Raw genomic sequence first — 27,538 nt, forward strand, 5'->3', positions numbered from 1 at the left:
TCAGCATATTAGCAACTTCTTGACTGGTTCCTTGGCAGGGTGCTATAACTTTGTGTGTATATAATACTTCAGAAACATCCAGCCTGTGAAGAGAGAACACCCATCTCTCTTTTTTCTGGACGTGGAGAAGCGAAATAAAACCAGAGTGGTTAGTTACTCTTTCTGACCATTTCTCTGTTATTTGCTCTCCCTGCAAACCACCAGCTGAAAGGAAAATGGAGAACCACCCTCAGAGACACTGAAAGGAGAAATGAAAGTTTGAGAAACAGTGTACCGGCAACCTCATGCCATCAGTGAAGAGTTGGACAACTGGAAAAAGCCAAATGAAAACAAGTTATCAGCATCTTTGATCCAGATTGGTGCCAGAACCCTGCCTGTTGTTTTTCCTTCCCCACTCATAATACCACCTGATGAAGGAGTGACACTCCGAAAGCTAGTGTGCTTCCAATTAAACATGTTGGACTATAACCTGCTGTTGTGCGATTTTTCACTTTGTACACCCCAGTCCAACACCGGTATCTCCAAATTATTACCTTATCTCGTTGTGTATCTGCTTATACACGTGCAGGGATTTTAGAAAGGGCAGAATTTAAGTTACATAAACTGAAAGGACTGGAGAAACTCGGAATGTCTGGCAGTATCTATAGACAGGGCGGAAGTGGGTACTGCAGATGCTGGAGATTAGAGGCAAGATTAGAATGGTGCTGGAAAAGCACAGCAGGTCAGGCAGCATCCGAGGAACAGGAAAATCGACATTTTGGGCAAAAGCCCTTAATCAGGAATCCTGAAGGATGCATCTTATGTCAACATTACATTGAAAGTATGTACTGTTTTATATAGAAAGGAACCTCAATTATCCGAACAAGATGGACGGGCAATATTTCGTTTGGATAATTAACTATTCAGTTAATTGATTCAATGCCTCTCCTCTGGGGCTTGGCGTTTTCTGAAGTTTCTTTTTTCCTCGCTCTGCCTGCCTTGCTCCCTCTCGGATGCATCTTATGTCAACATTACATTGAAAGCATGTACTGTTTTATATAGAAAGGAACCTCAATTATCCGAACAAGATGGACGGGCAATATTTCGTTTGGATAATTAATTATTCAGTTAATTGATTCAATGCCTCTCCTCTGGGGCTTGGCGTTTTCTGAAGTTTCTTTTTTCCTCGCTCTGCCTGCCTTGCTCCCTCTCTCTGTCTAAGGGTTTGTTTCTGAGCAGAGACATACTTGTGAGGAAGGGATTTGTAGCATTGCTGAAGCCTCCCACCACCACTCCCCCAATCAGTTCAATGGGGTTGACACACTTGCTTAGTCTGCTCCCCATTCAGGAGGCGAGGCAGCAGAACACCAAGTGCAAGGCCCCACCCTGTGGCCCACTATCCACCCCCAACCACCCCTGTCTGCTCCCACACCCGCACCCTGTCCATCCCTTACCCACCTCCCAACTCTGCCCACAACGTCGGCCCCAATCCGCCCTTACCCACCGTCCGTGCCCCTGACCCAGCTGCCCCGTGCCCCCCATGCACCCCCGTCAGCCCCTGTCCTCCCCTGACCCCCTGGGATTTGAGTTACAGAGAGAGGCTGAACAGGCTGGGGCTATTTTCCCTGGAGCATCGGAGGCTGAGGGGTGACCTTATAGAGGTTTACAAAATTATGAGGGCCATGGATAGGATAAATAGACAAAGTCTTTTCCCTGGAGTTGGGGAATCCAGAACTAGAGAGCATAGGTTTAGAGTGAGAGGGGAAAGATATCAAAGAGACCTAAGGGACAACTTTTTCATGCAGAGGGTGGTAAGTGTATGCAATGAGCTGCCAGAGGAAGTGGTGGACGCTAGTACAATTGCAATATTTAAAAGGCATCTGGATGGGTATATAAATAGGAAGGGTTTGGAGGGATATGGGCTAAGTGCTGGCAGGTGGGACTAGATTGGGATATCTGGTTGATATGTATGAGTTGGACTGAAAGGTCTGTTTTCGTGCTGTACATCTCTATGACTCTAAGAGGAATGACATTCATTCGTAGTCAACTGTCCTAATTCTCCAAGGAACACAGAATCAAGAGGAGGCCTTTTAGCCCCTCAAGCTTGGTCTGCCATTCAATAAATCATGGTTGATCAATGATTTTACTCCATAGATCCACCTTGTGTATTAAGGCCTGCTCTTGTTTTTATGTCTGTTCCTAAGTGGAAATAATTTCTCCCAAACTACCTTATCAGGTTTCCTAAAGATCTTGAAAACTGCTCAATTCATCTCTAACTTCCAGGGGATCCACTTCTAGTCCACACTGCTCTGTCTATGTGAGTATTCACAACTTTTTATTACGTTAAACGCTGGGTGCTATTACCCTTTGTTTCCGTAGATACTTTCTAATCACTCATGAGATGATCAGTTTAATGAAAAGAGCTGGTTCCAGGAGACAGAAATCACCAGGAGCCGTCAAAGAATGAACAGAAAATATTTTTTTCCTCAGCTAACCTGTAACTGGGTAGCTGGCTTACCAGGTCCATCCTGCATGGCCTGAGGTGCTGAGAGCCTCCTGGCAGCGGCAGAGGTTGTGGTGGGGCTGGTGGTAGCAGTGACCTTCCTGATGGGTGTGGTGTGGGTTGGAGGCGCTGAAGTTGTCTTGCTTCGGCTGATGGTTTGTCGAGCGGTATCTATCCGGGACATGAAATCAGGGGCAATTTTGGTCACCTCGGTGACTGGTGAAATAACAACTGGTTTTGCTATCTTTTTGGTGCCTGTGGAAACATAGAGAACCAGTTTTTTCATTCAATGCCGTTGAATCCCAGCAATTACTTTTTTTAGGTAAAATCATTCTTTTAAACAAAAGCAGATATTGCTGGAGAAACTCAGCAGGTCTGTCAGCATCTATGCAGAGAAAGCAGAGCTAATGTTTTGAGTCAATGATCCTTCTTCAGAACCAGACTCAAAACGTTAACTTTGCTTTCTCTCCACAGATGCTGTCAGACCTGCTGAGTTTCTCCAGCAATTTCTGTTTTTGTTTCAGATTTCTAGCAACTGCAGATCTTTGTTTTATTATAACTTTTTTTGCAGACCAGCCTTTACTTTATAAAGAACTTTATTATCCTAAATTTTGATTAAGATAAGATTGCAACAAATTGACTTTAGGTCTTTAACATTTAAACCATCTTATTTAAAAAAAATTCCTGATTTTCCACATATTCCTGAACCAGCTCCCAAATTTAATCCACAGTATGGGTGGATTGCCAGGGATTGGGTTACATTATTATTTTGGACAAATGTTGGAATGAATGGAAATGATTTAGTGCCAGACCAGAGGGAAGGTAAAAACAGTTTAAAAAAAGCAATACCTGGAAATGGACATGTCGGATGCAATGGAACTCCACTATGAAGTTTACAAGACAAGTCAGGCCAGTGCGTGTCATTTGTGAGTTTTACTTTACTCCCAATTCATCTTATGTGCTTCAAGATGGAGTTTTAGTTAGCCAATGTGTTCATTTCTAAGTATTGCTAGTTTTTCCCACTAGCACATCATTCCCTTAGTACCAAGAAGCCACTGTTGGAATATTGCGTGCAATTCTGGTCTCCTTCCTATTGGAAAGATGTTGTGAAACTTGAAAGGGTTCAGAAAAGATTTACAAGGATGTTGTAGGGTTGGAGGATCTGAGCTACAGGGAGAGGATGAACAGGCTGAGGCTGTTTTCCCTGGAGCATCGGAGGCTGAGGGGTGACCTTCTGGAGGTTTATAAAATTATGAGGGGCATGGTTAGGATAAATAGACAAAGTATTTTCCCTGGGGTGGGGGAGTCCAGAACTAGAGGGCATAGGTTTAGGGTGAGAGGGGAAAGATATAAAAGAGACCTAAGGGGCAACGTTTTCACGCAGAGGGTGGTATGTGTATGGAATGAGCTGCTAGAGGATGTGGTGGAGGCTGGTACAATTGCAACATTTAAGAGGCATTTGGATGGGTATATGAATAGGAAGGGTTTGGAGGGATATGGGCCAGGTGCTGGCAGGTGGGACTAGATTGGGTTGGGATATCTGGTCGGTATGGACGGTTGGACCGAAGGGTGTGTTTCCATGCTGTACACCTCTATGACTATAATTCTTGACCCTCCACCACCTTGGGAAAAGTTGAGGGGTGCTGGGTCCTTTCTATTTTTCCATCCCTGATTCCAGTCGGGAATTAGCCAAGGCCTGAGACTATGTTGTGAAGCGAGTACGGGCTGCTGGGAAGCCTTGCACCGGAAACAGCCTAAAAACTAAAAAAGCAATAGAAATGTAGGATTACAAGAACTCAATCTTAATTACAGATCTGTAAATACAGAGTTGAAATGTATTTGCAACCATTTGAATTGGGTAGATTAATCTGAATATTTAGTGCACTTCCAGGTGAAGTGTTTTAACATCACCGGTTTGCCTTTTTGCCCTCTGGTGGCTATTCTATGACATTGCAGGCTGCTTCCTAAATCTGCCTGACCCCGGAATTACTGCTTTGTACATTTATTCCAGTGATGCCCTTCCAGATTCCTATATATAGGCTAGTTAGGGGAATTGAGACAATTTTCAAAGCATCTTATTCAGTGCTCTTATGCTCTTAAAAGCAGCATCAAATGGGGAAAAAAAGAGCTTATGGAGTGTATCAAATTTATTACACATGGAATTGGTGAGTGCAAGTGTGAGAAGACATCTAGTATCCTGTTTCTATCTTGATGTACACTTAGTTCTCAATATTCCTCAATGACAGAACATTTACCCACTGGCATGGACAGGTTGGACCAAAGGGTCTGTTTCCATGCTGTACATCTCTATGACTCTATGATTCTATGTCATATTAAATGAAAAAAAGTTACATTGATATGGTGCCAGGATCAACTGCTATCAACCAAACTGGGACACAAAATCACATTAAGAAGATAATAGGTCAGATTAAAAAGGTAGGATTTCATGAGCATTTTAAAGAAATAAAAAGGGATAGCATGACTGAGAGGTTTAAAACAGGAGTTCCATGAGTTGACAGCTGAAGACATAGCTGCCATTAGTGGAATTGCAAATGCTTGGAGTTAGAGGGCTGCAGAAATTTCAGAGGTTCGTGGAGGTGATACAGGTTATACAGATAGGAGGGCCAGGGTCTACATGGAGGGATTTGATTAAAAAAGAATGTGGATTTTAAAATTGAGTTGTTGCTTGACCAGAAGCCAGTGTAGGTCAATGATTGATGTACGAATGGGGCTCAGTGAGTATTTAGATATGAGTAACAGAGTTTCAAATGTACGCAAATTTATGGTGTGTCACAATATTTCTTTTAAAACATAGTGTCACTTTTTGTTTGGTTGACTGATTCATGGCTCTGAAGGTCTTTTTCTAGCAAACGGATTACCTCATTGTACAGCATGTACTCTAATATTCTAATTAGCCAATAGTGAACATTGTGTGAATTTTGACATTTTAGCTGTCTGATTAGGCTGTGTTTGACTAACAGAGCTTCAGGCTAATGTAGGCAAGGGTAGGCCAGTCAGAAAGAAAGCTTGGGCAAGCATCAGACAGTTCTAATGGATATGAGGTTCTCAAGGCTTGCAATAACATGTCCATATTCATTATTATTGATCATTTACTGAAATTGTTCTATGTTAAGAGTTGGAAACTGAGCCAATCAGAAGCAGAATGAAGCAAAACCTGAGGCAGGCCCAGTGAGTCAGCAATGCACTCCAGAAGTGATTAGGAAGGCTGCATTGCAGAGGGAATGGGTACTGTAGTGAGAAGAGACAGCAATATAATGACACTCAAAACTGGCCGATTGTCAACCTTGTGAGCAACACTGGGAGAGACCACTAGCCATGATGAATATGATTACACCAATGGCCAATGATGCCTTCCTTGAAGTAGCAATGTGAGATTGTGTAGGTGTGGGTAGGTAAGTCTGTATGTTTACAGGATCCAATCATACTATTTGAGGCCTATCGGGTAGACCTCACTGTATCCCGGAATATGTCTGGATTCGTAAACTACAATAACAAGGGCACTTACGTGTCTGGGCTGAGATGACAACGGGCATTCCTTGTCTGCTTCCAACCATAGTCGAGACTCGGATAGTGTATGTAGAACTCTCTTGCAATCCACTTAACACATGGAGTGTTGCATCGGCCGGGACAATTCTTGTCCTCTCAGGACCTCCTGATGAGATAAGTGAACAAGGAGATTGTCTCATTGTTCATTGTTCTTCGTTCACGCCCAATATTGTGGCTGGGGATTTCCTGGGACCTGCACCTGCTTCACTGATGCAGCTTTACCCCAAGTGTGGCAGATGTTGGGTTGCCAACATTGCTGGATGTGAAGTATTGAAGGTTTTATCACAGCCTTTGTTTTTCAATATTCTTAAAATTAGCAAATTGGTCAAGTAAAATGAAAAGAAAACACCTTTACTTTAAAAGTGTTTATGATTTTTCTGCTGGATTTGCTCTCCACAGGATCCTAGAGATGAGTCATTATTTCCTGGAGACTTCAGGAAAATTCTGAAGGATTGACAGTCTGAGGCAAAAATCAGAGTTTCCATTCAAAGGATATTTCAGGTCATGGCCTGAATTACAAAGGATATTCTTGTCTCCACATCTCCTGGCCTTCCCATCCTGTTGAAATGCTCCTTGGGGAGGCACCCCAAGGGATGAATGGCTACTCCACAAATATTTGGCCATTAATAGATAGGTGATGAAAATACTGATCCTCAGGAACAGGACGTCCTGACACAGAGAGCTGCTGGCCAATCAGTTCTCAATGTACCTGTGGAGCCAGCAGGAATGGTAGCCACTATTGGTACTGCACTCTGGTAATAAGGAGGCAAGCTGCAATGGACCAGAACTTGGAAAGTCTGGGTGTGGGGAGGGATGTCTGTGAGAAGGACTAGGGTTTAAGCGGCTATGGGGAGAGGACAACCTTGGGGACATCAATCCTTAGGTGGGACATCCACCGAGGTGGGTGGCCATCCAATGGGCCCAGGATCCAATGAAGAAGGGACTTCCTCCTTCCACTCCCAGCCTGCTAGGTTGCCCATGTGCTACTCCCATCAACAGATAATTGTTAGTATCAGGATGAGGCCCTTAAATGGGCATTAATAGCTATCTGACTCCACTCCCGCTCATGATATTATGGCATTTAGGGCGGAGGTGGGAGATAGAAGGTGGGAAAGCCACCTGCCCTTCCACTCTCAAACCTATCGGCAGGGGACTTAGAGCCCCAGGGAATTTTCCAACCTAAACCAAAATGACAGGGAGTTCAAGCGGGTCAATGTCTCGGCACCCACAGGCTTGAGATGAGAGTCCCACTAAACTGGTGAATGTCTAATGTTCCTCTATCTTTCCAACAATGATTCAACAACTTTATCGACAGGTACATCTGAACAATACAGAACCAGCCAGGCCAAAGTTCATTTAATAATGTTTTCTTGTATTAGTAGGATGAGGCCATAACATTTAATGAATTTCAAAAACTGTCAAAAGGTGCCTGTTCCAAATCACTAAGCCATGTCCCAAACTGGATCCACATCTGCCAAAGAGGGAGGATTGAATTAGGCTCAGTTGTGACGGTCCTCAAGAGTGAAAAGCCTGTGGACATTCACTGAGGAGACTCAACTATGAATAGCAATGACTGGGGCATTCTAACAGTGGGACTCCATTTAGCCATGAATGGGCAGCTTGGATAGAGGAAGAGAGAGTAGACTAAAAGGAATAAAATGAAAAGCAGGCTGATGGAATGTCACAGTGGTTTTGCAGAGGGTGCAGCACTGTTGGGTCAGGTGGACAAAGCATTGATGTCTATTATGGGCAAGGAACACTGGATATTTCTGAAGAAACAAACAACATGAGGAATTCTTCTCAATAATGCCAACCCTCACCATAACTGAGGACACCCACACAAAACTGTCTGCATTGAAACATAGGCCAAAGTGAGGACTGCAGATGCTGGAGATCAGAGTCCAGACTAGAGTGGTGCTGGAAAAGCACAGCAGGTCAGGCAACATCTGAGGAGCAGGAAAATCAACTTTTCAGGCAGGAGCCCTTCATCAGGAACCACATGAATACAACATAAATAAGATTTGCTGGAAAAACTCAGCAAGTCTGGCAGCATCTATGAGGAGAAATCAGAGATAACATTTCAGGTCCAGTCACACTTCCACAGAACTGATGGTAGCTAGGAAAATTCTGGATCAGTGGTGCTGGAAGAGCACAGCAATTCAGGCAGCATCCAACGAGCAGCGAAATCGCTGCTCGTTGGATGCTGCCTGAATTGCTGTGCTCTTCCAGCACCACTGATCCAGAATCTGGTTTCCAGCATCTGCAGTCATTGTTTTTACCTCGTAGCTAAGAAAATGTCAGTTCATATGTAGAAAATAGGATAGGGAGAGGGGATAAGGAGTAAATGATATTTTGGGATAGAGCCCAAAGAGAGAGAAGACGGTTGGACAGACAAAGAAGTGGATGATGGTCTGGCTGGGATAGTGAATAGCCATTAATGGTAGTGTGTAATGGCAGACTATGTGATAACAAGGCCTGGTGTGTGAGGTTGGGGGCTAGGGCACGGAGAGTTCAGGCCCTAAAATTATTGAACTCGATATTGAGTCTGGAGGGCTGCAGGGTCCCCAAGTGGAAAATGAGGTGTTGTTCATCCAGCTTGCACTGAGCTTCACTGGAATACTGCAGTAAGCCTCCTGCCCTTCTCTCTGACTCCATCCTTTCAGATAACCCCACCTCCTGTGTTGGGTATTCACCATCCCTCCTAACAATTTGAGAAGACATGAATGAGGATGAGTAGCAAAATCGTTCTGTGCTCTTGAAGTGTAAATATTTACAGGGAAACAGGCAAAGAGCAGGGTGAATAGAACTAATTTGATAGCTCTTATGAAGAGCTAGCATATGCCTGTTGGGCTGAACAGCCTCCTTCTGTGCTATGCCATTCTATGGATGACCTGTAGATTAAAGCTGAAGGATCAACTAGTCTGGATAGAAAATGGAATAGGAGATGGGCTACTGTTGACAGGTTTGGAACTGACATCTCTCACTCCATGTTATCCAACACCACATTTATTGGCTGGGAATTAGAGCAGTATGTTTTAACCTGCGGGCAATCTATCAGGCAAATTTAACAAGTACATGAAATATGTACCATGTAAACACAGGAAGAAGTTAAACTCTATCTTAATGGATCTAAATAAACAAGACAAAGCCACTACCTCGCAGCAGAGCCCAAGATATTCTGTATCCTGAAATGCCAGGCATCTTTTTCCATGAGAGTTTTAAGCTGTTGGATCCAGTTTCGATGACTTTCAGTTCCTTCACTGATTGGACTTGTTCAGAATCTGGCGAAGCTGCAAATGATGGAACAATTCATTGTAGTTACAAAAACAATGCATCCCGTGGGCTGCTTTATCCTTATGTTTTGCAATGGAGGCTTTCATTCACAAGGAACCAGTGAATGCTCAGTGCAAAATAGCTACCACCATTTTTTTCTCTGATTCCATCCAAATACTTTGTCCTAAATAACCTTTTTCCTCACTGTCTTGAAATGAAGACTTAACAGAGGGACTTTGATTTATACTCTTTCAGTTAATGAGCTGAACTCAAGACCACCTTCAATTCAAATTCATCCCTTCTGAAAAGGTCACATCCACTGAATGTGATCTCTCCCCCTAAATTCTTTCTTTCCTTTTACAATTTAAAAAAAATTAAAACCCAAATGATATCAACTAGTTATTATTAATTAATTGATCAAATCTTTTCTCTTGTTTAACTTCTGTGATGTCCAACGATTCATAGCTTTTTACCGAGACACTCAAGAATGAAAAGTGATCATGCACATCAGAGCAGTAGGAAGCCTATCAGTCCCTCTGCTCTGTCATTCAATTGGATTCGTGAATAATCTGCACTTCAAACTCATTTACCTGCTCTTGCTCCACATCATTTAATCCCTGTAATGATCGGAGATCTATCAACCGTAATCCTGAAAGCTATGATTCTCCCTTAGATCCACACAATCCTTTTGGAATGAGAGCACCAGATCTCTACTAACTTTTGTGAGAAAAAAGGGTTTTGTTTTGTGTTTGCTCCTGAGTAGCCAAACCCTAGTTTTTTAATATTATCTCCACCATTCTGATTGCCTCAGCAGGATAAATAGTTCCTCCATTTCTATATCACCACTTAATGAATTCATTTATTACTGTAACCACTCAAATCAGAGTACCCCTCAGTCTTTCATCATCAAGAGAGTGTAAGCCAATTTTAATGGCCACATTTCTGACTGGGATAACACAAATTGGTTATTTTCTTTCTGTGAGTTTCTTGGGCCTGACTTCTGATGTAGGATCTGTCCCAATATACACAGCCCAGGAAACTGTGCAGGCAGCTTTGCAGTATTGGCGGGGCGAGGGAGGGGGGTGGGGGGTGGGGGGGGCAGGTCAGGAGGGGTCACTTTAATAGACTCACTGGAGTTAGAGCCAGTTTTAACCCCCTTAACATTTCCTGGGTAACTATTCAGGCAAGTAAGTCAGAACCCTCCGGCAGCTCTGACTCTAACTCAGAGTTGGGGATGTTGTTGGAGTTCCAGAATCGGGATCATTGACCAGAGGAGGTTTAAACTTCCCAAACAATTACATCATAGTCTATGTTTCCAGACTTCTGAGGTGACCCATAACTTTTCAATCGTGCTGCATCCAGCCTCAGTTTACATGGATACCAGAATGTCTGGTCCTGTGTATTCTGTCCTTGTATTTTAGTCTTTCAGATCCCACTATCATTCTCCTTACTACCCCAGGAAATATCCAACTTTCTTTTCACAAAGAATGGATGCAAAGGCATTGCCAGTGCTCCCATTCCACCTCACAATTACCTGTCTTTTGAGAAAGAGATGCTGCAGGCCCCTCAGAATTCCTGTACACAGCATTGATGCTAATAGTATAGCGAGTTCCAGGGTTTAGGTGTCCAATATGGTAAGACAGTGTGCTGCGATCCACATATTGACTCTGAGTACCACCTCTCCCTAGCAAGGAATAAATGAAACATAAAGACTGTAGAAACAATTTATACAATCACAATGCAAACTGCAAGTATTGAATAAATAGAATTAAATAGAGTTCATAGCACAGAAAGAGATCATTGAGCTAAATACAATCTTGTGATATCCCAAATGGGCATCCTCCATCTAATCCCATCAACATATCCTTCTATTGACCCCTGTGTTTATCTGACATTTATTGTGTCATAGTCCTTGAGAAAATGGTGGTGAGCTGCTTTCTAGAACCACTGCATCCATGTACAGCATGTAGACCTGCAATGCTGTTAAGGAGGAAGTTACGAAAACTGCTCCACTTCTTTGAATCTAGCTCCATGTCAAAGTAATTACTTTCAAGGACACTTCTTGAGATTTTCTCGAGGGTGATTTATAATTTTTGGAAGCTCTTTTGTGGTTTTCAGGGCTTCTTTTTCAATCTCACTAACTCAGTAGTTGATGAAATCATGTAGTAACAATATCTTCAGTTTTTGAGTTGTCAAATGGGATTCATAAAACAACAGAATTCATCAATAATGTCAATTATCAATCCTTCATTAAAATTAAAATTGAAATGCCACAGTTTTTATATTGGCGCAAATAACTGGCATAAGATAGTAGTAAAAGCTTTCTTCAAGGTAACCCGGACACTCTATGTAAAAAAATGCTATCATCCTAAATGATAAGGTATCACAAAAAAAGAGTCTTAAACTTTAGCAGCAATAATAATTGTTTACAGTCACAAATAACAATTTAGAAACACAAATAAGAGGTGTTCCTCGGTTGCATAATTTAGAGTGATGGTTTATTTTCATTTACCTGATGTCGGACTCCATGTTATCTTGTACTCTGTTGCTCTGACAGTAGCACCCCAGACTACAGACACTGAGGTATTGGTGTATGTGGTCACTCTGAAGTTTGATACGTGACTAAGTGGACCTACAGTACAGAAAATACTATCAGTTAATTCATTCAATTCACTAAAATGTTCTTTTTTTAAACCAACCCAAAAGGCACTATCTCTTATTAGGAGCCAAATGCACAGATGTTGTTTATTTGTCCAAGTGGGCATTCTTTATAAGTGAGTCTAAACTGTGGGCATTGATAGGGTACTCCACTTTGAAGATAAGATTTCATCAGTAAGCTACAGCTTGTATTCATCCATTCTTTCCACATACTCCTTTCCAGCAGGATTATGGCATTTCTAAGGGATTTCCAATGGGGGGTCTTTTGATCCTCGTGTAACTTCAGTGGAAGGTTGATGGAAACTACTGGGAGAGATTTAAACAAAAATCTGTCATTTCTGCCACATTCCTATCAATATTCCCCATTGGAATTATGACCTGTTACCCTCCAATTGGAAGCCCAGTGAGATCAGATAAATCAGCACAGACTAAATATCAGTCTTGGGATCCTTCTGAGTAGTATGTGCTAACACTGTGGTCAGTACATTTTCAGATGAGTGGCTGGAAGTTCTTCCACTCTCTTTTGGGTAAGATGAACTTGCAGGCAATATCTGAATCAATCCAGCTCTACTGTAAAGGTGCATTCTGTTCAATAGACAATAGACAATAGGTGCAGGAGTAGGCCATTCAGCCCTTCGAGCCTGCACCGCCATTCAATATGATCATGGCTGATCATTCCTAATCAGTATCCTGTTCCTGCCTTATCTCCATAACCCTTGATTCCACTATCTTTGAGAGCTCTATCCAACTCTTTCTTAAATGAATCCAGAGACTGGGCCTCCACTGCCCTCTGGGGCAGAACATTCCACACAGCCACCACTCTCTGGGTGAAGAAATTTCTCCTCATCTCTGTCCTAAATGGTCTACCCCGTATTTTTAAGCTGTGTCCTCTGGTTCGGCACTCACCTATCAGCGGAAACATGTTTTCTGCTGCCAGAGTGTCCAATCCTTTCATAATCTTATATGTCTCAATCAGATCCCCTCTCAGTCTTCTAAACTCAAGGGTATACAAGTCCAGTCACTTCAGTCTTTCAGTGTAAGATAATCCCGCCATTCCAGGAATTGACCTCGTGAACCTACGCTGCACTCCCTCAATAGCCAGAATGTCTTTCCTCAAATTTGGAGACCAGAACTGCACACAGTACTCCAGGTGTGGTCTCACCAGGGCCCTGTACAGCTGCAGAAGCACCTCTTTGCTTCTATACTCAATTCCTCTTGTTATGAAGGCCAGCATGCTATTAGCCTTCTTCGCTACCTGCTGTGCCTGCATGCTTGCCTTCATTGACTGGTGTACATTGATTGGTTCCAAACATACTGCTGTCATCCCCCACCTCCTTTAGCATCAGTTCCATAGTTTGTCATTCTCTATTACATTAAGGTTTTGTCCACATTCACCATATGAGGCAATATAAGTTAAGTTCTTAAGAGTTTACCTTAGGATTACACTTTCCTGAACTGTGATCATATTTACTGGTTCTATTCCTGTGATCTTAAACATCAGGCGGACAATTATATTTGGTTACTTTTAACTTCTGGTTTACATCAAGACTTGAATGAAACTCTGATGGTAGACAGTCATTAACTGGATTGGCAAATAAGGCAGACATTGATGGTATGGTCTTGTAGCATCTGCAGCTCACTGGTTTACAGCGATAGAGTAGTGAACCAACCACTATTAGCTCGTACATGTACATACCACCAGACTTCACTGTATGTGCGATCTTATAGCTCTGAATATCCCACATTTGAATAGGATCCTAACAATTCAATATTCATTTGTGTTGGTAGTTTGTCCTCTATGTTTCTGATTCAGAAACTAATAGTGTCCCTTCTTGCACTTACCTGTACACTTTGATTAGTTTTAACCATCTTGTGTGCTCCTTTGCAACGAGCCCTAATGATTTCAAATTAGCAACCAATGTCATTTTCCCAGCTTCTCCACAAAATATGTTTTATCATTGGGACTGTCTCTAGGCTATTTCAATCTCTCTCCATTGAGGGTTAACTGTATACTTGAATTTCTAGCCAAGATCTTGAGTCGAATGTATGCCACAATCTTTCCCCAAGGTGCTGATGATTGGGCAACTACATCAATGTTTTACTGAGGCATTGATATGTACAATGACTAGTCCACAGGTGAGATTCCCCAACTTTTTATGTTTTTAAACAGGTTACCTCAAATGTTAAACTTCCAAGTGGGGAGAGGTGATCAGGCTTCCCTTGGTTTTTCATCCACCCCCACAGTCTGTCATGACAAGGTTAATTTGAAAAGGACACCTATATCTGTGGATACTTTTTTCCAAGTCTCAAATGAATTTATGTTTTGAAAGGAACCACATTTAACCAGACTTTCTTAATTTAACAGTAAGATTGAGCTTATGGAAAAATAGTTACACAGCACACATGACACAGATCAAAAATAACACGCAGGTCCAAAAAGATAAAAGTTAAAAGAAAATATACAATCCATCTCTGGACTGTCTGTGAAGAATGAATAATTGAACCCAAATATAGATAATGATAGATCAGCGTACCTGCAGCTAACCTTCTCTAGTGGCTACTACCTGACCTGGGGGTAGTCAATGACTGCAATTGGAGATTGTTTCAATTTTCAGAATTAGCATTTATAGACTTCATGAACAGGATAATATTTTCATGACACCTGAAATGATCACCCCATTTTGTGTCATCATGAAAACAGATCATCATACAAATCACTTATGGATATATTGAACTACCAAATTCAGCAACTGTCTCAAATCCCTGTGTGGATTACATTGAATTCCAAGAGGAATCATGGAGTGCTACACCTGAAACATTTCAACAGATTTAGACAGCAACACTTCAAAAGGAGAAATACCATTGAAATAATGTAACTATGATCTCTCATGCCAACTTGACGAGTTGAAACAAAGGCAGATCTGGAGGGAAGATATGTTTAAGTTTTACTTTTCCAAGATTATGTAAGGAAAGGGATTATAAAACAACTTCTCTTAGTATGCTCAAATGCTAATGTTCTAGAGAGTTGGCACAACACTAAACTAGCCTGTAGTTCAAGTTCCATTGTGCTAAAGCATGCTGCAAAGTGGCAGCTGAGACTGTTCACTAGACAGCCCTGTGTATGGATAAAAAGAATCAATGGAGCAGGGTGGGTGGTACTATGGTGGGTTTGGTAAGATGCAGCGAGAAAACGGACTGTGCCTCACAGAGAGAATCCTATAGGAGACTCAACAGACTAACAGCCAAAAAAAAAAGACATAAAACTGAGCTGGGAAAAGGTTTCCACAAGGGAAGGGATCAACCTTGTTGTGACTATTTGAGGAAGAAGTTGAATAAGAAGGGGAGGCAGCTCTTCCCTCTTCATCCTGGAGAATGACCATGGGGCAGTGTCCCATCTGGATTCATAACAGATCTGGGACCTTCTCCTGGCATCTGGCCATAACAGTGTTAACCTTGCACAAAGTCACTCACTTGTTTTCATAGTTGCTGTCATCCCAGGGCCCACAGCAGAACCAAAGACTACATAAAGGGATAAGACATATTCTGTATTGGAAACCAGATTTTTGAGTTGATATGATGTTGTGCTGCTGTTCAAAGCTACTTGACGGGGCCGGTCGCTCCCAATGAACTCTGGAAACAAGGAAAAGTGACATTAAAGCAATTCTTTGAAATAAACTGTAAAAGAAATATAATGGAAACTTCGTGGGCTCAGCTGAATTTTTACTTGTTCTCAGAATGTAGTCAATCTTGCGGAAGCTTAACTTATTGGCTATCTGGAGAAGGTAATGATGCTGGCCATCTCCTCGTATCTCTGTAGACCTTGTACTAACGGTGTTCCCACAATAATGTGGAATTTTATAAATTACTGAGCAGTTTTCTCAGCATTAACTAAAACAGATGGACATGTGTCACATGTCAGCTCAACAAGGTGGAGACTACAATGGGAGATATCTCTTGATGAGTATTTTTAGCTGTTTGTGTTGTTTTCCAGGGGTGTGTGTGTGTATGTGAGAGAGAGAGAGAGAGAGAGATGGTTCTTCAATAATGCACTGATCTTTGTAAAAATTCTACATGTTAAATATAGACATGGTTCATTAAGATAACTTTATACACCATGCACAAGTTAGTTTCTTTTTGACAATATTAGGGAGGGAGGATTGATGAACTGCTTGGTGCAACTTTGTCCTTTGGATTCTCCAACAAAATATCATCCCAATGTAGCATCACTGAAAATGAGAGCTTAATTTAGGGAGAATGAAATCTGTGCCTCACTGCTCTGCCCTCTTGTATATTACTGCTTAAGTGGACACAAGAGTGTAGCAATTATAGCACTGAGTTAGCAAATCCCACTATGTCACTAGTGAAACTTAGTTCAATAAATTCTGGGCTAGCAATAGAAAAGGATGATTATGAAAGTTGCCAGGCTATGACAAAATCCAGCTGGGTCACTAGGTTCTCCATCATCATGGAATCTTCCATCCCCCATCTGGTTTAGCTTACCAGTTACTCAGAAGGCTCTTGTGGCACAGTGGTCGTGTCCCTATCTCTGAGCCAGTAGACCCTCAAGTTCCAGAGGTATGTAATAACACGTATGAGCTGGTTAATCAAAAATATCCGTATGTGATTCATATCAACACAATGTGATTCATGCTTAGCAAGTCAACAATGTTGCAACACTTACAACTCTCTCGTTTGTCTCAATTCACTTGATAACGTATCAAAGTACCTGGTGTGGGGCCCCATGCTAATCTATATCCTGTAGCACCTTGGACAGCGTTCCACGTGATGATGGCACTGCTTGTAGTGATGGACGATGCTCGCAGAATATGGACAGAACTTGTTGCCACTGGGAAACAAAACATAAGCTAATATCCATCAAAGAGTTTTGGATAAAAAAGTAAATGAGTATAGCTCTTTCTTATTTGTTAGTAAATATCTTTTCTAGGAAACCAACAGCAACAGCTTACACTTACAAACACTCAAATACATCCCTAGGTTCTTTCCAGAGGCATAATTCTGAAATAAATGGATGCCATGCCACAGAAAGAAATTCTAGGTTATGTGGGTGACCAATGATTTGGTTAATGATGTGGATTTTAAGAATGGTCTCAAAGCTTCCAATTTAAGAGTGCAAGTCTTAAACGGTTGAAGATATTGCTACCAATGGTAGGGTAAGGGGAGAGCATGGTGTGGAGATGAACTGATGTACAAATAATCATATTGAAGGACTCATTTGAGTGGAGAGACTATTGAAGGGCTGGAGGAGATATGGTGAAGTATAAAAGTCAAACACACAGGAGAATTGGGTGATCAGATGACAATGCAAGTCACATACAGAAAGATAATAGAAACTTCCCCTCGCAAAACATGACTTCTAGCTGTTCCGTAATTCCATTGGCATTAGCACCTTCCAGCTAAGTGCCAACATTAGAAATGTTTAAACTTAGTGGGTATCACACAATCTTAACTTTAGGGAGCATCACAATGAATCCCAAAGTTTCCTTCACCCAATACACAGACAAACTCTCAACAGGTATTACAGGACGGTGATCAGTTCACACTTCTCCAGCCTTACTCAGATAGGGGGAAGCAGAATATATAATCCTCCAATGAGCATTCCAGTGCTGATCAACTAACACAGTATGGAACAGGTCTAGACTCTGAAATCTTTCTGCTCTGGGTATCTTACCACTGGAAAATCTGCAAGTGCAAACTGATAGGCTGAGCTCATGTTCTACTCTCTCAATTTCCATTTATAAAGAGTCCAGGATGAGGATTCAATGTGACCCATCCTTAAAAATGTATTTTTTATGCTAAAGAGCTATAGCAGGTAATTTGTTTTTGGCTAGGACACTTCATTTTACAGAATCCCCAATTTTAGGGAAATAAAAAAAACTACAAGGAAGGTGTCAGTATTGCTATATACCAGTTCACCAGATAGGTGTGCCACTTGTCAACTGGAGCACACCTGGCAACTGAGTCCAAGAAATAAATCCCAATCCAAGAAACATGGACATGAATCTTTAAGTTGTGGCATTGCCGGAACTGCAAGAAGTACACAAGTAATCACAATTACTGCACACAATGAACATTGGTTTGTGAGCAGACAGATGTTAAAACAAAAACACTTACACGTCACAATGTTCCCAGAGACCACTGGGCCTTCTACATTGCCAAAAATTGGGTTGATAGTAACAGTGTATTCAGTACCAGCTTGCAGACCCCGGATCATATAGAACTGGTAGGCTTCACCTAAATTGACATTCTGCAGGTCTCCCTCTGTTGATAAGAAAATACCACAACAATGATTATCAAAATTCTCCTCTTTGATAGTCAGTATGCTTGAAGAACTCCCACTCCCAGTGAAAAACTTTACTCCTCTACTATTATATCTCTAAAACAATTCATGAATTTTGTTATCAAACCATTACCTTACTTTGTTCCTTCACCCCTAAACTATTAATCTTCCAAAGCTGAGAGAAAGATTTGAGAAATCATGCTATCCAAAGTAACCATAGAACGTTCCTACAGACTAAATTAAGTAAAAGTGTAGGGTTGGGCCCAAATAGTTTGAAACCTATTTTGTGTTCTACAGAAATACATTCAAATTGAGCAATTAATCAATCTTAGTTTCCCTATGGACTCATGGTAATCAGATTGTCCATTTGCCTTACCACTGACACTGAGGACGGCTTACAGTTTCAAGAATCCAACATTTGAGAGTATTTTCTGTACTTATGGACAGCTTTGTTCCAGATGTATACATTTCTGGCCTGATTTCCTATTTGTTAATTATCTCACCAACATGACACCAAAGATAATCAGTTAAAAAAAGTAAAACAAAGAACTGTGGATGCTGGAAATCTGAAACAAAACAGAAATTGCTGGAGAAACTCAGCAGGTCTGGCAGCATCTGTGGAGAGAAAACAGAGTTAACATTATAAGCCCAATCACTCTTCAGTTATGATGTCCTTGACCTCCATCACTCTTTTACAGGCTGCAATAGTTCACTTGGAATATGTAAGCTCGCCTATTCTCCTTAGAGACATATGTGTCTCCATAACTCTGACTGTCTCAGCAGTCTTTCAAAGCCACCTGCTTTCATTGTATGTGTATTCCTGGGTAGTCATTTCATTGCTTATCTAGATGCAGAGTCTGATGGCTCAACTAGCTTTGCTAACAGAGTTAAAAAAAAAATCCCTCAAGCATCCACTATCTCCTTGTTAAGTGCCTGAAGATATGTGAAATTGGGTACTTGGCCATGCTGGATTGGATCCATTTTCTTCAAATATTCTAACAAAATAGGCTACTGCTTGAAGATATATGAGTAGTCTGTGCAAACTAATACTAGAATAATGGAGGGCTTTGGTGACCTAACATTAACTGGGTCTGCTTAAAAATCTGAATAAGTCAATATATGAATGTTTTCTAAGTCTGTGCTTTGGCACAGTATGGTAATCTTCGAGGAGAAAGTGAGGTCTGCAGATGCTGGAGATCAAAGTTGAAACTTTATTGCTGGAACAGCACAGCAGGTCAGGCAGCATCCAGGGAACAGGAGATTCGACGTTTCGGGCACAGGCCCTTCTTCAGGAATGGTATGGTATGGTAATACCAAGTGACACAGATAGCACACTAGGTATGGGATCACTTCAATTAAGTAAAAATAGTGAGAGGCAACAAATGAGCTACTAATTTACAATTAGCAATGGCCTATTAGTATTATTACTAGACTATTAATCCTGAAATTCTGGTAATCTTTGGGGATCTGGGTTTGCATCCTGCCATGGCTTATATTTGAATTTAAATTCAATAAAGATCTGGAATTAAGCACCTCATGACCGTGAAATGGTTCACTCATGTCCTTTAGGCAATACTTATCTGGTCTGGTCTATATGTGTCAGAACCACAAGAATGTGGTTGTCTCTTGACTATCCTCTGGGCTATTAGAGATAGGTAATAAATGCAGGCCTAGCCAGCATTGCCCACATTCCTGCATGAATGAATGAATTAACTGTTTTACATTATTGTATAAAGATAAAAATTGCCTGTCTTTACTCTCACTTTCCCACAAGGTGCAACTTCCAGCCAAGAGAAGATTTGCTGAAAATGCCTTAAGGTTCTATAAATCTGTGACTGCAGCTCTAACAAACACACCACACTCATCATCCACTAATTAAGTTAATGAACAGAACCTTTCTTGAAACAGCTCACTGGTCTATCTCAAATTGCTTCCTTAGTTGTACCAAATTAAACTAACCTATTAGTAGGAGGAATAGAACTCTTTCCCATCACAGTAGATCAGTGGGTTTCATTTGGCATGTCATGACATACACAGGTGGGCTGTGGAAACTGTCCAAGGGTGCTGTGAAATTTTGTACAATACTGTACATATTTAGTATTTTGCTCTGATCCATTGAATTTTAATTATGTATCCATTCGATTATGATACAAAATTTATACTTTCAAAAATATTGTCACAAATATGAAATATCATCTGTGAAAACAGACCCCTGAACTGAGTGCAGCAGAACAGATTAAGTGCCATGAATAATTAAAAATAGTTGAGTTGAAGAGGTTTTGAAAATGTGTTGATGCTCGCAGTCGGAAAGGGTGCATTTTGTTCTGGTAGATTTGACCCATTAATGCATTTTATCCTTGTTTAGCTTGTTGTATGCACTATGTTGCAATCCTCTCTCGTAAAATCATATCTTTAATAAATGCAAGTAAATGTGACATTTATGAACAATCAATTCATAGTATGTGTACTGTGGAATTCTTTGTTTCATTGAAGTGTGCCGTGTTACTGAAAGGATTTGGAACCACTGTTGTAGATCCAGGATTAGCTTGAAGGCAAGGAGATAATGAAATCCTGTATGGCAGTCTCCATCATGGAATGAAATATGGTGTTCATAAATCAAATGTCAAAGAATATTTATTCAATTGTTTTATAGATACAGAGTGGCAGGCTAATTTAAAAAATGCTGGAAAAACTCAGCAGGTCTGGCAGCATCTGTGGGTAGAAAATTTCAGGTCCAGCGACCCTTGTTCAGAAGGGTCTGAAGACAGGTCATTGTTGAAGGGTCATTGAAGAAGGATTCTTCACATTCTGAAAAAGGCTAACTGGACCCTCATCATTAAATCTGCTTTCTCTCCACAAATGCTGTCAGACCTGCTGTGTTTTTCCAGCAATTTATGATTTTATTTCTGATTTCCAGCAACTGCAGTTCTTTTGGTTTTTGTTTAACTCAAGAATTGTTACCCCATCAGCGAACTGACCATTCATGAGACACTGGACCCGAGATGTTAGGGGACTTCGGTTCATTTCCATATGGGATGTACACTCTCAAACCTACAAAATAATGTAGTATACTTACAACCTAGGATATACATTTAAAGGAACAATACCAGATGATCCCCATGTAAGTCTGTAGCCAGATGCGCCTTTAACTGGTAGCCACTTTGCCTGTATGGTATCTGTTGTAATATTCTCCAAAAATAGTTTCCTCACCGCTGTGAGTTTCACTGTTTGAAAATAAAGGAATTTTTAAAACAAACTCCTACCCTAATACAAAGTCACAAATCAACTTTCTGTAGTGAGACAGCACAGTGATTCAGTGGTTAGCACTGTTGCTTCATAGCACTAGGGAAACGGGGTTCGATTCCAGTCTTGGGCAACTGTCTGTGTGGAGTTTGCGCATTCTCCGTGTGTCTGTTTTGGTTTCCTCTGGATGCTCCAGTTTTGCCCCATAGTCCAAAGATGTGCAGGTATGTGCATTGGTCATGCTAAATTGCCCATTGTATCCAGATATGTGCAGGCTAGGTGGATTAGCCTTGGGAAGTGCAGGGATAGAGTAAGGAGAGTAGGATGCCCTTCAGAGTGGCATTATGGACTTCATGGGCTGAATGGGCTGCTTCCACACTGGATTTTACGTAAGCTATCTTTCCTCAGAATGGTTCCTATGCTCCATTTATTCCCACTCACTGACAATTAATGTTTTACTTAACTATTGCTGAGAATGAACAGGGCAGCGCAACATCGAGGGCTGAAGGGCCTGTACTGCGCTGTAATGTTCTATGTTCTATGTTCTAGAGTACATTTATGATTTAAGACTGTATATCATGCAACACAGTCGTTTTAGCACTAGAATTCTTTCAAATGACATTATCAACAACTCATTCATTTGAGTCTGAAGCTTGCAGATGCCATCACCAGTCCAGAAGCTTGAGTACCTCATTTATGTTAACACTTCAATGCAATATTGAAGGAGTACTATACTGTCAGTGGTACTGTATTTGGATGAGACATTACCGTTTCAAGTGGGCATAAATTTTCCATAGAACCATTCAAAAAGTATGGCATTCTCTCTCATGCCCCAGCCAATATTTATCTGTCCGGCAACATCATTAGAACAGATTACCTGGCCGTTAATTATCATGTTGCTTTTTGTGGGAATTTGAAATGAGCAGCTTAGTTGCCATTTTTGTGACAGTGACTTCATTAGCAGTAAAACACTTCAGGTAAATCAGTGCACATTTCTTTCTTTTTATCCAGGTAATGTGTTCTTCAACACATCCTTGGGTAGATGACGGGTTCTGGTAGGGCAGCGGATTGAAAAGTAGAGGCTTTGGTTTGAAACTGCGCTCTGTGGCACAAGTAATAAATGAACAGAGCTATTTGTGTGAAATCATATTTCATATTATAATCTGGGGGGTTTGCAGCCATGTTTTTGGGGAGGTGGGGAGTGGGTGCGCAGGATCAATCTTCAAGTCAGTCCCGAGTTGCTGCAGAAGTTTGAATGAGATGAGCTAAATGTCAGTTCCTCATTTGTCCTTATCCTCAAGAAAGGATACCCAGAAAGCTCCAGATCAGTGCAACAAAATGCCAACAATGTAGTGTATGCTGTGCTGATAAATTCCATCATAAAAAATATCTGGATAAATATTTGATTGAGAAATGGTTGTATTTTATGGGAATACAAATACTGAATTCAATGTGCCTGGAGTGTACTTGGAGCTCACCACCTTTGGAAATAGAAACAGTGAGAAGTTGATCAATTCATTTAGAGACCACAGAGTGTTAAACAAGAAGCTTTTATTTCAATAACTTAAGAACTATTTTGGAGTGTGATATGGAGAGAAAATAATTCAAGTCCATTATCTTAATAATGTTGAAGAATTCGGCATCATCACTGACCCCAAGCCTATCTGACTGGTAAATTCTTTGTACTTCAGATTGGAATCATAGAAATGTTTGGGAACCAGCCTTATTTAACTGAAAAATAGTGAAGTACCATTTAAATCTCCCTAAATTTAACACCAACCACATGCATGTCATGAAGTTCCAATGTGGCATTTCAAAGATATGTTTACATTACTTAATAAATTGTGTGAATAAGCTGGCTAATTTTAGACATGTACAAACTCAATTACGATAGTGTTGCATTTAAAACAGGAGGCAAGCCACTGACATGTCAGTGCTCTTTACTTATAACTGTTTATGATTGTCCTTACATGTTCTGCCAGTGGTGGACACAGGATCACTGGGGCCCTCGGGGTACACAGCGTAGATGCTGATGGTATAGACTTGGTCTTCCTCCAGATTGTCTATCACATGAAACGACACATCTCCTTTGATATTCTGTTCATAGGCCAGTCCAGGTCTGTTAACTGAATGACAAAGTGGTTTTAATACTGTGAGCTGCTGTTATGTACCACTTACACTTCACATTTCACCTCACTTCAAGGATCACTGCCACTCTGGTGAAGGGATTGAAATCCATTTTGTTGTCAGGAGCTCATTGACGTCTTGGCCACATTATGTTTGCCACTGAGAAAATTTGCACTTTATTGAAAATATTGTGAAAATTTATTTCACCCCCGAGCTCTCTCAACACACAGTTTGTAAGCACCAATGTGGTACATGATGCGTTCTCTGGAGGCATAACGTTAACTCTGCTAACTTGAATATTGAGACTGAATTTTTAACTGAGAACAATCATTAAATTTATTTGTAGAACAAATAAATACATTGCAACTCTTATCATAGACATTGGTAATGTATACTCAAGTTGGTTCACTAACTGACTTCCTGATGGATTACATGGGTTAAATTCCCGCACCAGCTGAGGTTACTGTGAAGTTGGACAAACAGGAGGCTGGAAGAGCACAGCAAGCCAGGCAGCATCAGGAGGTGGAGAAGTCAATATTTGGGGTGTAACCCTTCTTCAGGACTGAGGGTGGGGGTAGGTGGAGCTACAGATAAAGGGTTGGGGAGGGTTTTGGGTGGGGAGGGCTGAGTAGTGAGGTTGGGATAGGTGAACACAGGTAGAGGGTACGACTTGGTTGGTCGATGGGAGGAATGAATCCGGTTGGTAGCTGGAAGGAAGGGTCAGTCAGAGGAATGGAAGGGTGGGGAAGAGGCTCAAAAGGGAGTCAGGGGATGAGAAAGGAGTATATTTGAAATTGGAGAACTCAATGTTGAGTCCTCCAGACTGTAGGCTGTCCAGGCAGAAGATGAGGTGTTGTTCCTCCAATTTGCGGTCTAATTCGCTGTGGCAATGAAGGACTCTCATTCTCAACCTGTCCCCTCAAGTGAGGCATGGTGACCCTCAGGTTAAACCACCATGAGTCCGCTCTCTCCAATGAGACAGCAGTCCAATGGTCTAGTAAGACTATGGTGACTTTACCTTGTATGGGGTCTTGTGGACAGTGATTAGTGCCCTTACCTCCAGGCATTAAGACCCAGGTTCAAGTCTCACCTGAGGTGTGCCAATATGTCTGAACAGGTTGATTAATAATATCTATCAATCTATGCTGGCTGTAACAAACATCAGGAGCTATTCAAGAGAAGCTGAAACATCTAAAAGCATTATAACTTAAGTCTCTTAAAGGTACATGCTTGACTTTTTAAAATTCAATCATGGAAAGTGGGCATTGCTGGCTGAGCCACCATTTTATGACAATTCCTAATTGCCCTAAAGAAGATGGTTGGAAGCTGCCTTCTTGAACAGTTACTGTCCGTAAGGTGCAGGAACACCCACAGTGCTGTTAGAGTGGGAGATCCGGGATTTTGACCCAGCAACAGTGAAGGAACAGCAAAATATTTCCCAATCAGGATGGCCTGTGGCTTGGAGTAGAACTTGTAGGTGGTGGTGCTCCCATGTATTGTTGCCTTTGTCCCTCTAGAAGTTAGATGTCATGGGTCTGAAAGATGCTGTGAGGGGAACGTAGGATAATTACAGCAGTAGATCTTGTAGACAGTACATACTGCTGACACCGTAGATCAATGATGAAGGAAGAGAATGTTGGAAGTGGTGAATGGGGTGCCAAATAAGCAGTTGAATATTCCTGTATGCTGTCAAGCATCTCAGGTGTTCTTGGAGCTGCACCCATCCAGGTGGGTGGAAAATATTCCATCACACTCCTGCTTACTGTGTGTAGATGGTGGACAAAGTTTGGGGAAACAGCAGGGGACGTAATCACCAAAGAATTCCTAGACTCTGACAAGCTCTCATAGTCACCGGTATGTCTATGGCTGGTATAGTTCAGTTTGTGATCAATGGGACCCTCCAGGATGTTGGTAAGAGATACATACAATATGACAAGTGCACTCATTCATTAATATAAGGTAAACTGTTGAGCTTAATGTGCAAGCATGCTGCAGTTAGGTGGTGGGTGGATTGGGTGTTGGTGTTTTGCAGGGACCCTTGGTGGGGATATTGCAATTAACTTCACTGATGATGGATTGAGGAAATGAACAATCAAGCAGCATATGCATGTGTGGCCAGTACCAGGATATGGCTCAGCTGACGATGAACCACACTGAAGGGTTGACTTTAAAGGAACACTGTTAAAACATCACCTGAAACAAAGCTTTGCTGAGGAGCCAATGGAACAGCACTGTGCTGACAGTTTCATAGCTGGTTATTTGTGACAGATTGCTGGACTGATCAGGCCCAAAACCTCCCCAAGCCACAATGTCACTGAATGGCTGCCAGATTACTTTTCAATAAAAGTGACAAAGAATCAGTAATCTTTTCTGTTACTCCTTCCAGTTCTAATCACTTTTTGAAATTCTTTTCAACAGTGCATGGTGATTACATTGCCTAATATTACCATTCTGACAGCAATAGTAAGTTAGATTGGCAGAACAGAAGGAAATATTGTTTCTTGTCACTGCTTGACTCTGAATAAGGGATTCTGATAATGTCTCCATTGCTAAGCAGAATGTCACTATCCTCATTTATTTCCAAATTACAACTAAAATAACAAACTTGACCATTCATTTCTTCAGAGTAAAGGTACAGGTCTCTCCTGAAACTTACTTCTTGGTATGTAGATCTTGTAACCCACCAATGGCCTTAAAGGAAGAGTCCAGGCCACCTTTAGGTTAAATAATCCTTTCTCAATCACTCGGAAGTTAACCACACGAGGCAGGGCAGCTACAATATACCAGTAAGAAAAGAATTGAGAATCAGTCTGTAATTATCTAGAGACAATAAGTCCAACTGTCAAGTTATCTTACATGATTTTAGTTAATTGTTTCCAGTTACTCTACATGTCATAAGTGATTTTTCAGATTTTGTTTTGCATGCCTTAACAATTTTCAGTTATTACTTAATGCTATTTCTTAGTCTCACTCCTGAATGGCTTGGTTCTAATTTTATAAGTAATATAAAAGATATTTGCATTTATATAGCAGCCTTCATGATGTTGCAAAATGCTTTCCAGCCTGGGATGTACATTCTGGGATCATTTACGTTCACCTGGGCAGCCAGGTGCTGTCTTAGATTAACATTAGATCTGAAGGAGAGCACCGCAGTACTCGCTCAGTACTGCATTGAAAGTGTCAGCCTTGAGCTTCATGCTTAAACTGTGGATTGGGACTTTAACCTAGAACCTCGTGACTCAGAGGCATGAATGCTAACAACTGAGACGCAACTATCAAGATGGTCTCCTGTTAAATTAGATTTCCCCAACAGAGGAAATGTTTTACCATTTTATTTAATCCTTTCATCATTTTAGACATATTTTCTTACTTGTTTTTCCATTGACAGTTGCGAGATCCCCAATTGCATCAGCATACACAGCAACCACGGTTAAAGAATACTCCGTGCTGGGTTTTAGGTTTGTCACAAGTATTGTATGATCATTGCCATCTGTAACAATCTGTCATGAAAAAATGAGAAGCAAGCTCTGTTGTTACTTCATATATTGAACATTGTTTTAACAAAATAAAAGACTCTGGATTTTAGATAGTAGGCTAAATGTTCACAGCTGTAAAGTCAAAAGGACTAAGGTAGGAACTCAGTACATCAGGAAGAAGAACTGGAGATAATGCCGAACTTAGGCTTTTAAATTTAATCGATCGATAGAAATCTCAAAGAAAGAACAACAAATGTTATAATGAGTTTTAATTTCAACAGAGTGAGATCCCACTGAGGATGAAAAACTTCAGTAATGACCTATTGTGAGATTAGGATAGCATAGTTTGAGAATGCATAATGTAAGTACATAAGAAGTAGGAGGAGTAGGTCACATGGTCCCTTATTCACTGCA

At 41.1% G+C, this 27,538-nt stretch overlaps 1 protein-coding gene across 1 annotated transcript in view; it reads right to left on the reverse strand.

Annotated features, from left to right (window-relative positions):
* The window catches only part of LOC122561476 (collagen alpha-1(XIV) chain-like), a 70,319-nt gene that overhangs the window by 32,330 nt on the left and 10,451 nt on the right, over positions 1-27,538 (reverse strand). Inside the window, exons 4-15 of the mRNA XM_043713221.1 lie at positions 27,019-27,148; positions 26,305-26,421; positions 23,492-23,647; positions 21,386-21,502; positions 18,113-18,259; positions 16,707-16,826; positions 15,452-15,610; positions 11,835-11,954; positions 10,857-11,000; positions 9,205-9,339; positions 6,009-6,155; positions 2,498-2,737 (exon numbers count right to left, since the gene is read on the reverse strand). Of these exons, the coding sequence (XP_043569156.1) occupies positions 2,498-2,737; positions 6,009-6,155; positions 9,205-9,339; positions 10,857-11,000; positions 11,835-11,954; positions 15,452-15,610; positions 16,707-16,826; positions 18,113-18,259; positions 21,386-21,502; positions 23,492-23,647; positions 26,305-26,421; positions 27,019-27,148 (1,732 nt within the window). The remainder of the gene's footprint in view (positions 1-2,497; positions 2,738-6,008; positions 6,156-9,204; positions 9,340-10,856; positions 11,001-11,834; positions 11,955-15,451; positions 15,611-16,706; positions 16,827-18,112; positions 18,260-21,385; positions 21,503-23,491; positions 23,648-26,304; positions 26,422-27,018; positions 27,149-27,538) is intronic.

Source organism: Chiloscyllium plagiosum, chromosome 23 (assembly GCF_004010195.1).
Source record: "Chiloscyllium plagiosum isolate BGI_BamShark_2017 chromosome 23, ASM401019v2, whole genome shotgun sequence".
Lineage (NCBI taxonomy): Eukaryota > Metazoa > Chordata > Chondrichthyes > Orectolobiformes > Hemiscylliidae > Chiloscyllium > Chiloscyllium plagiosum.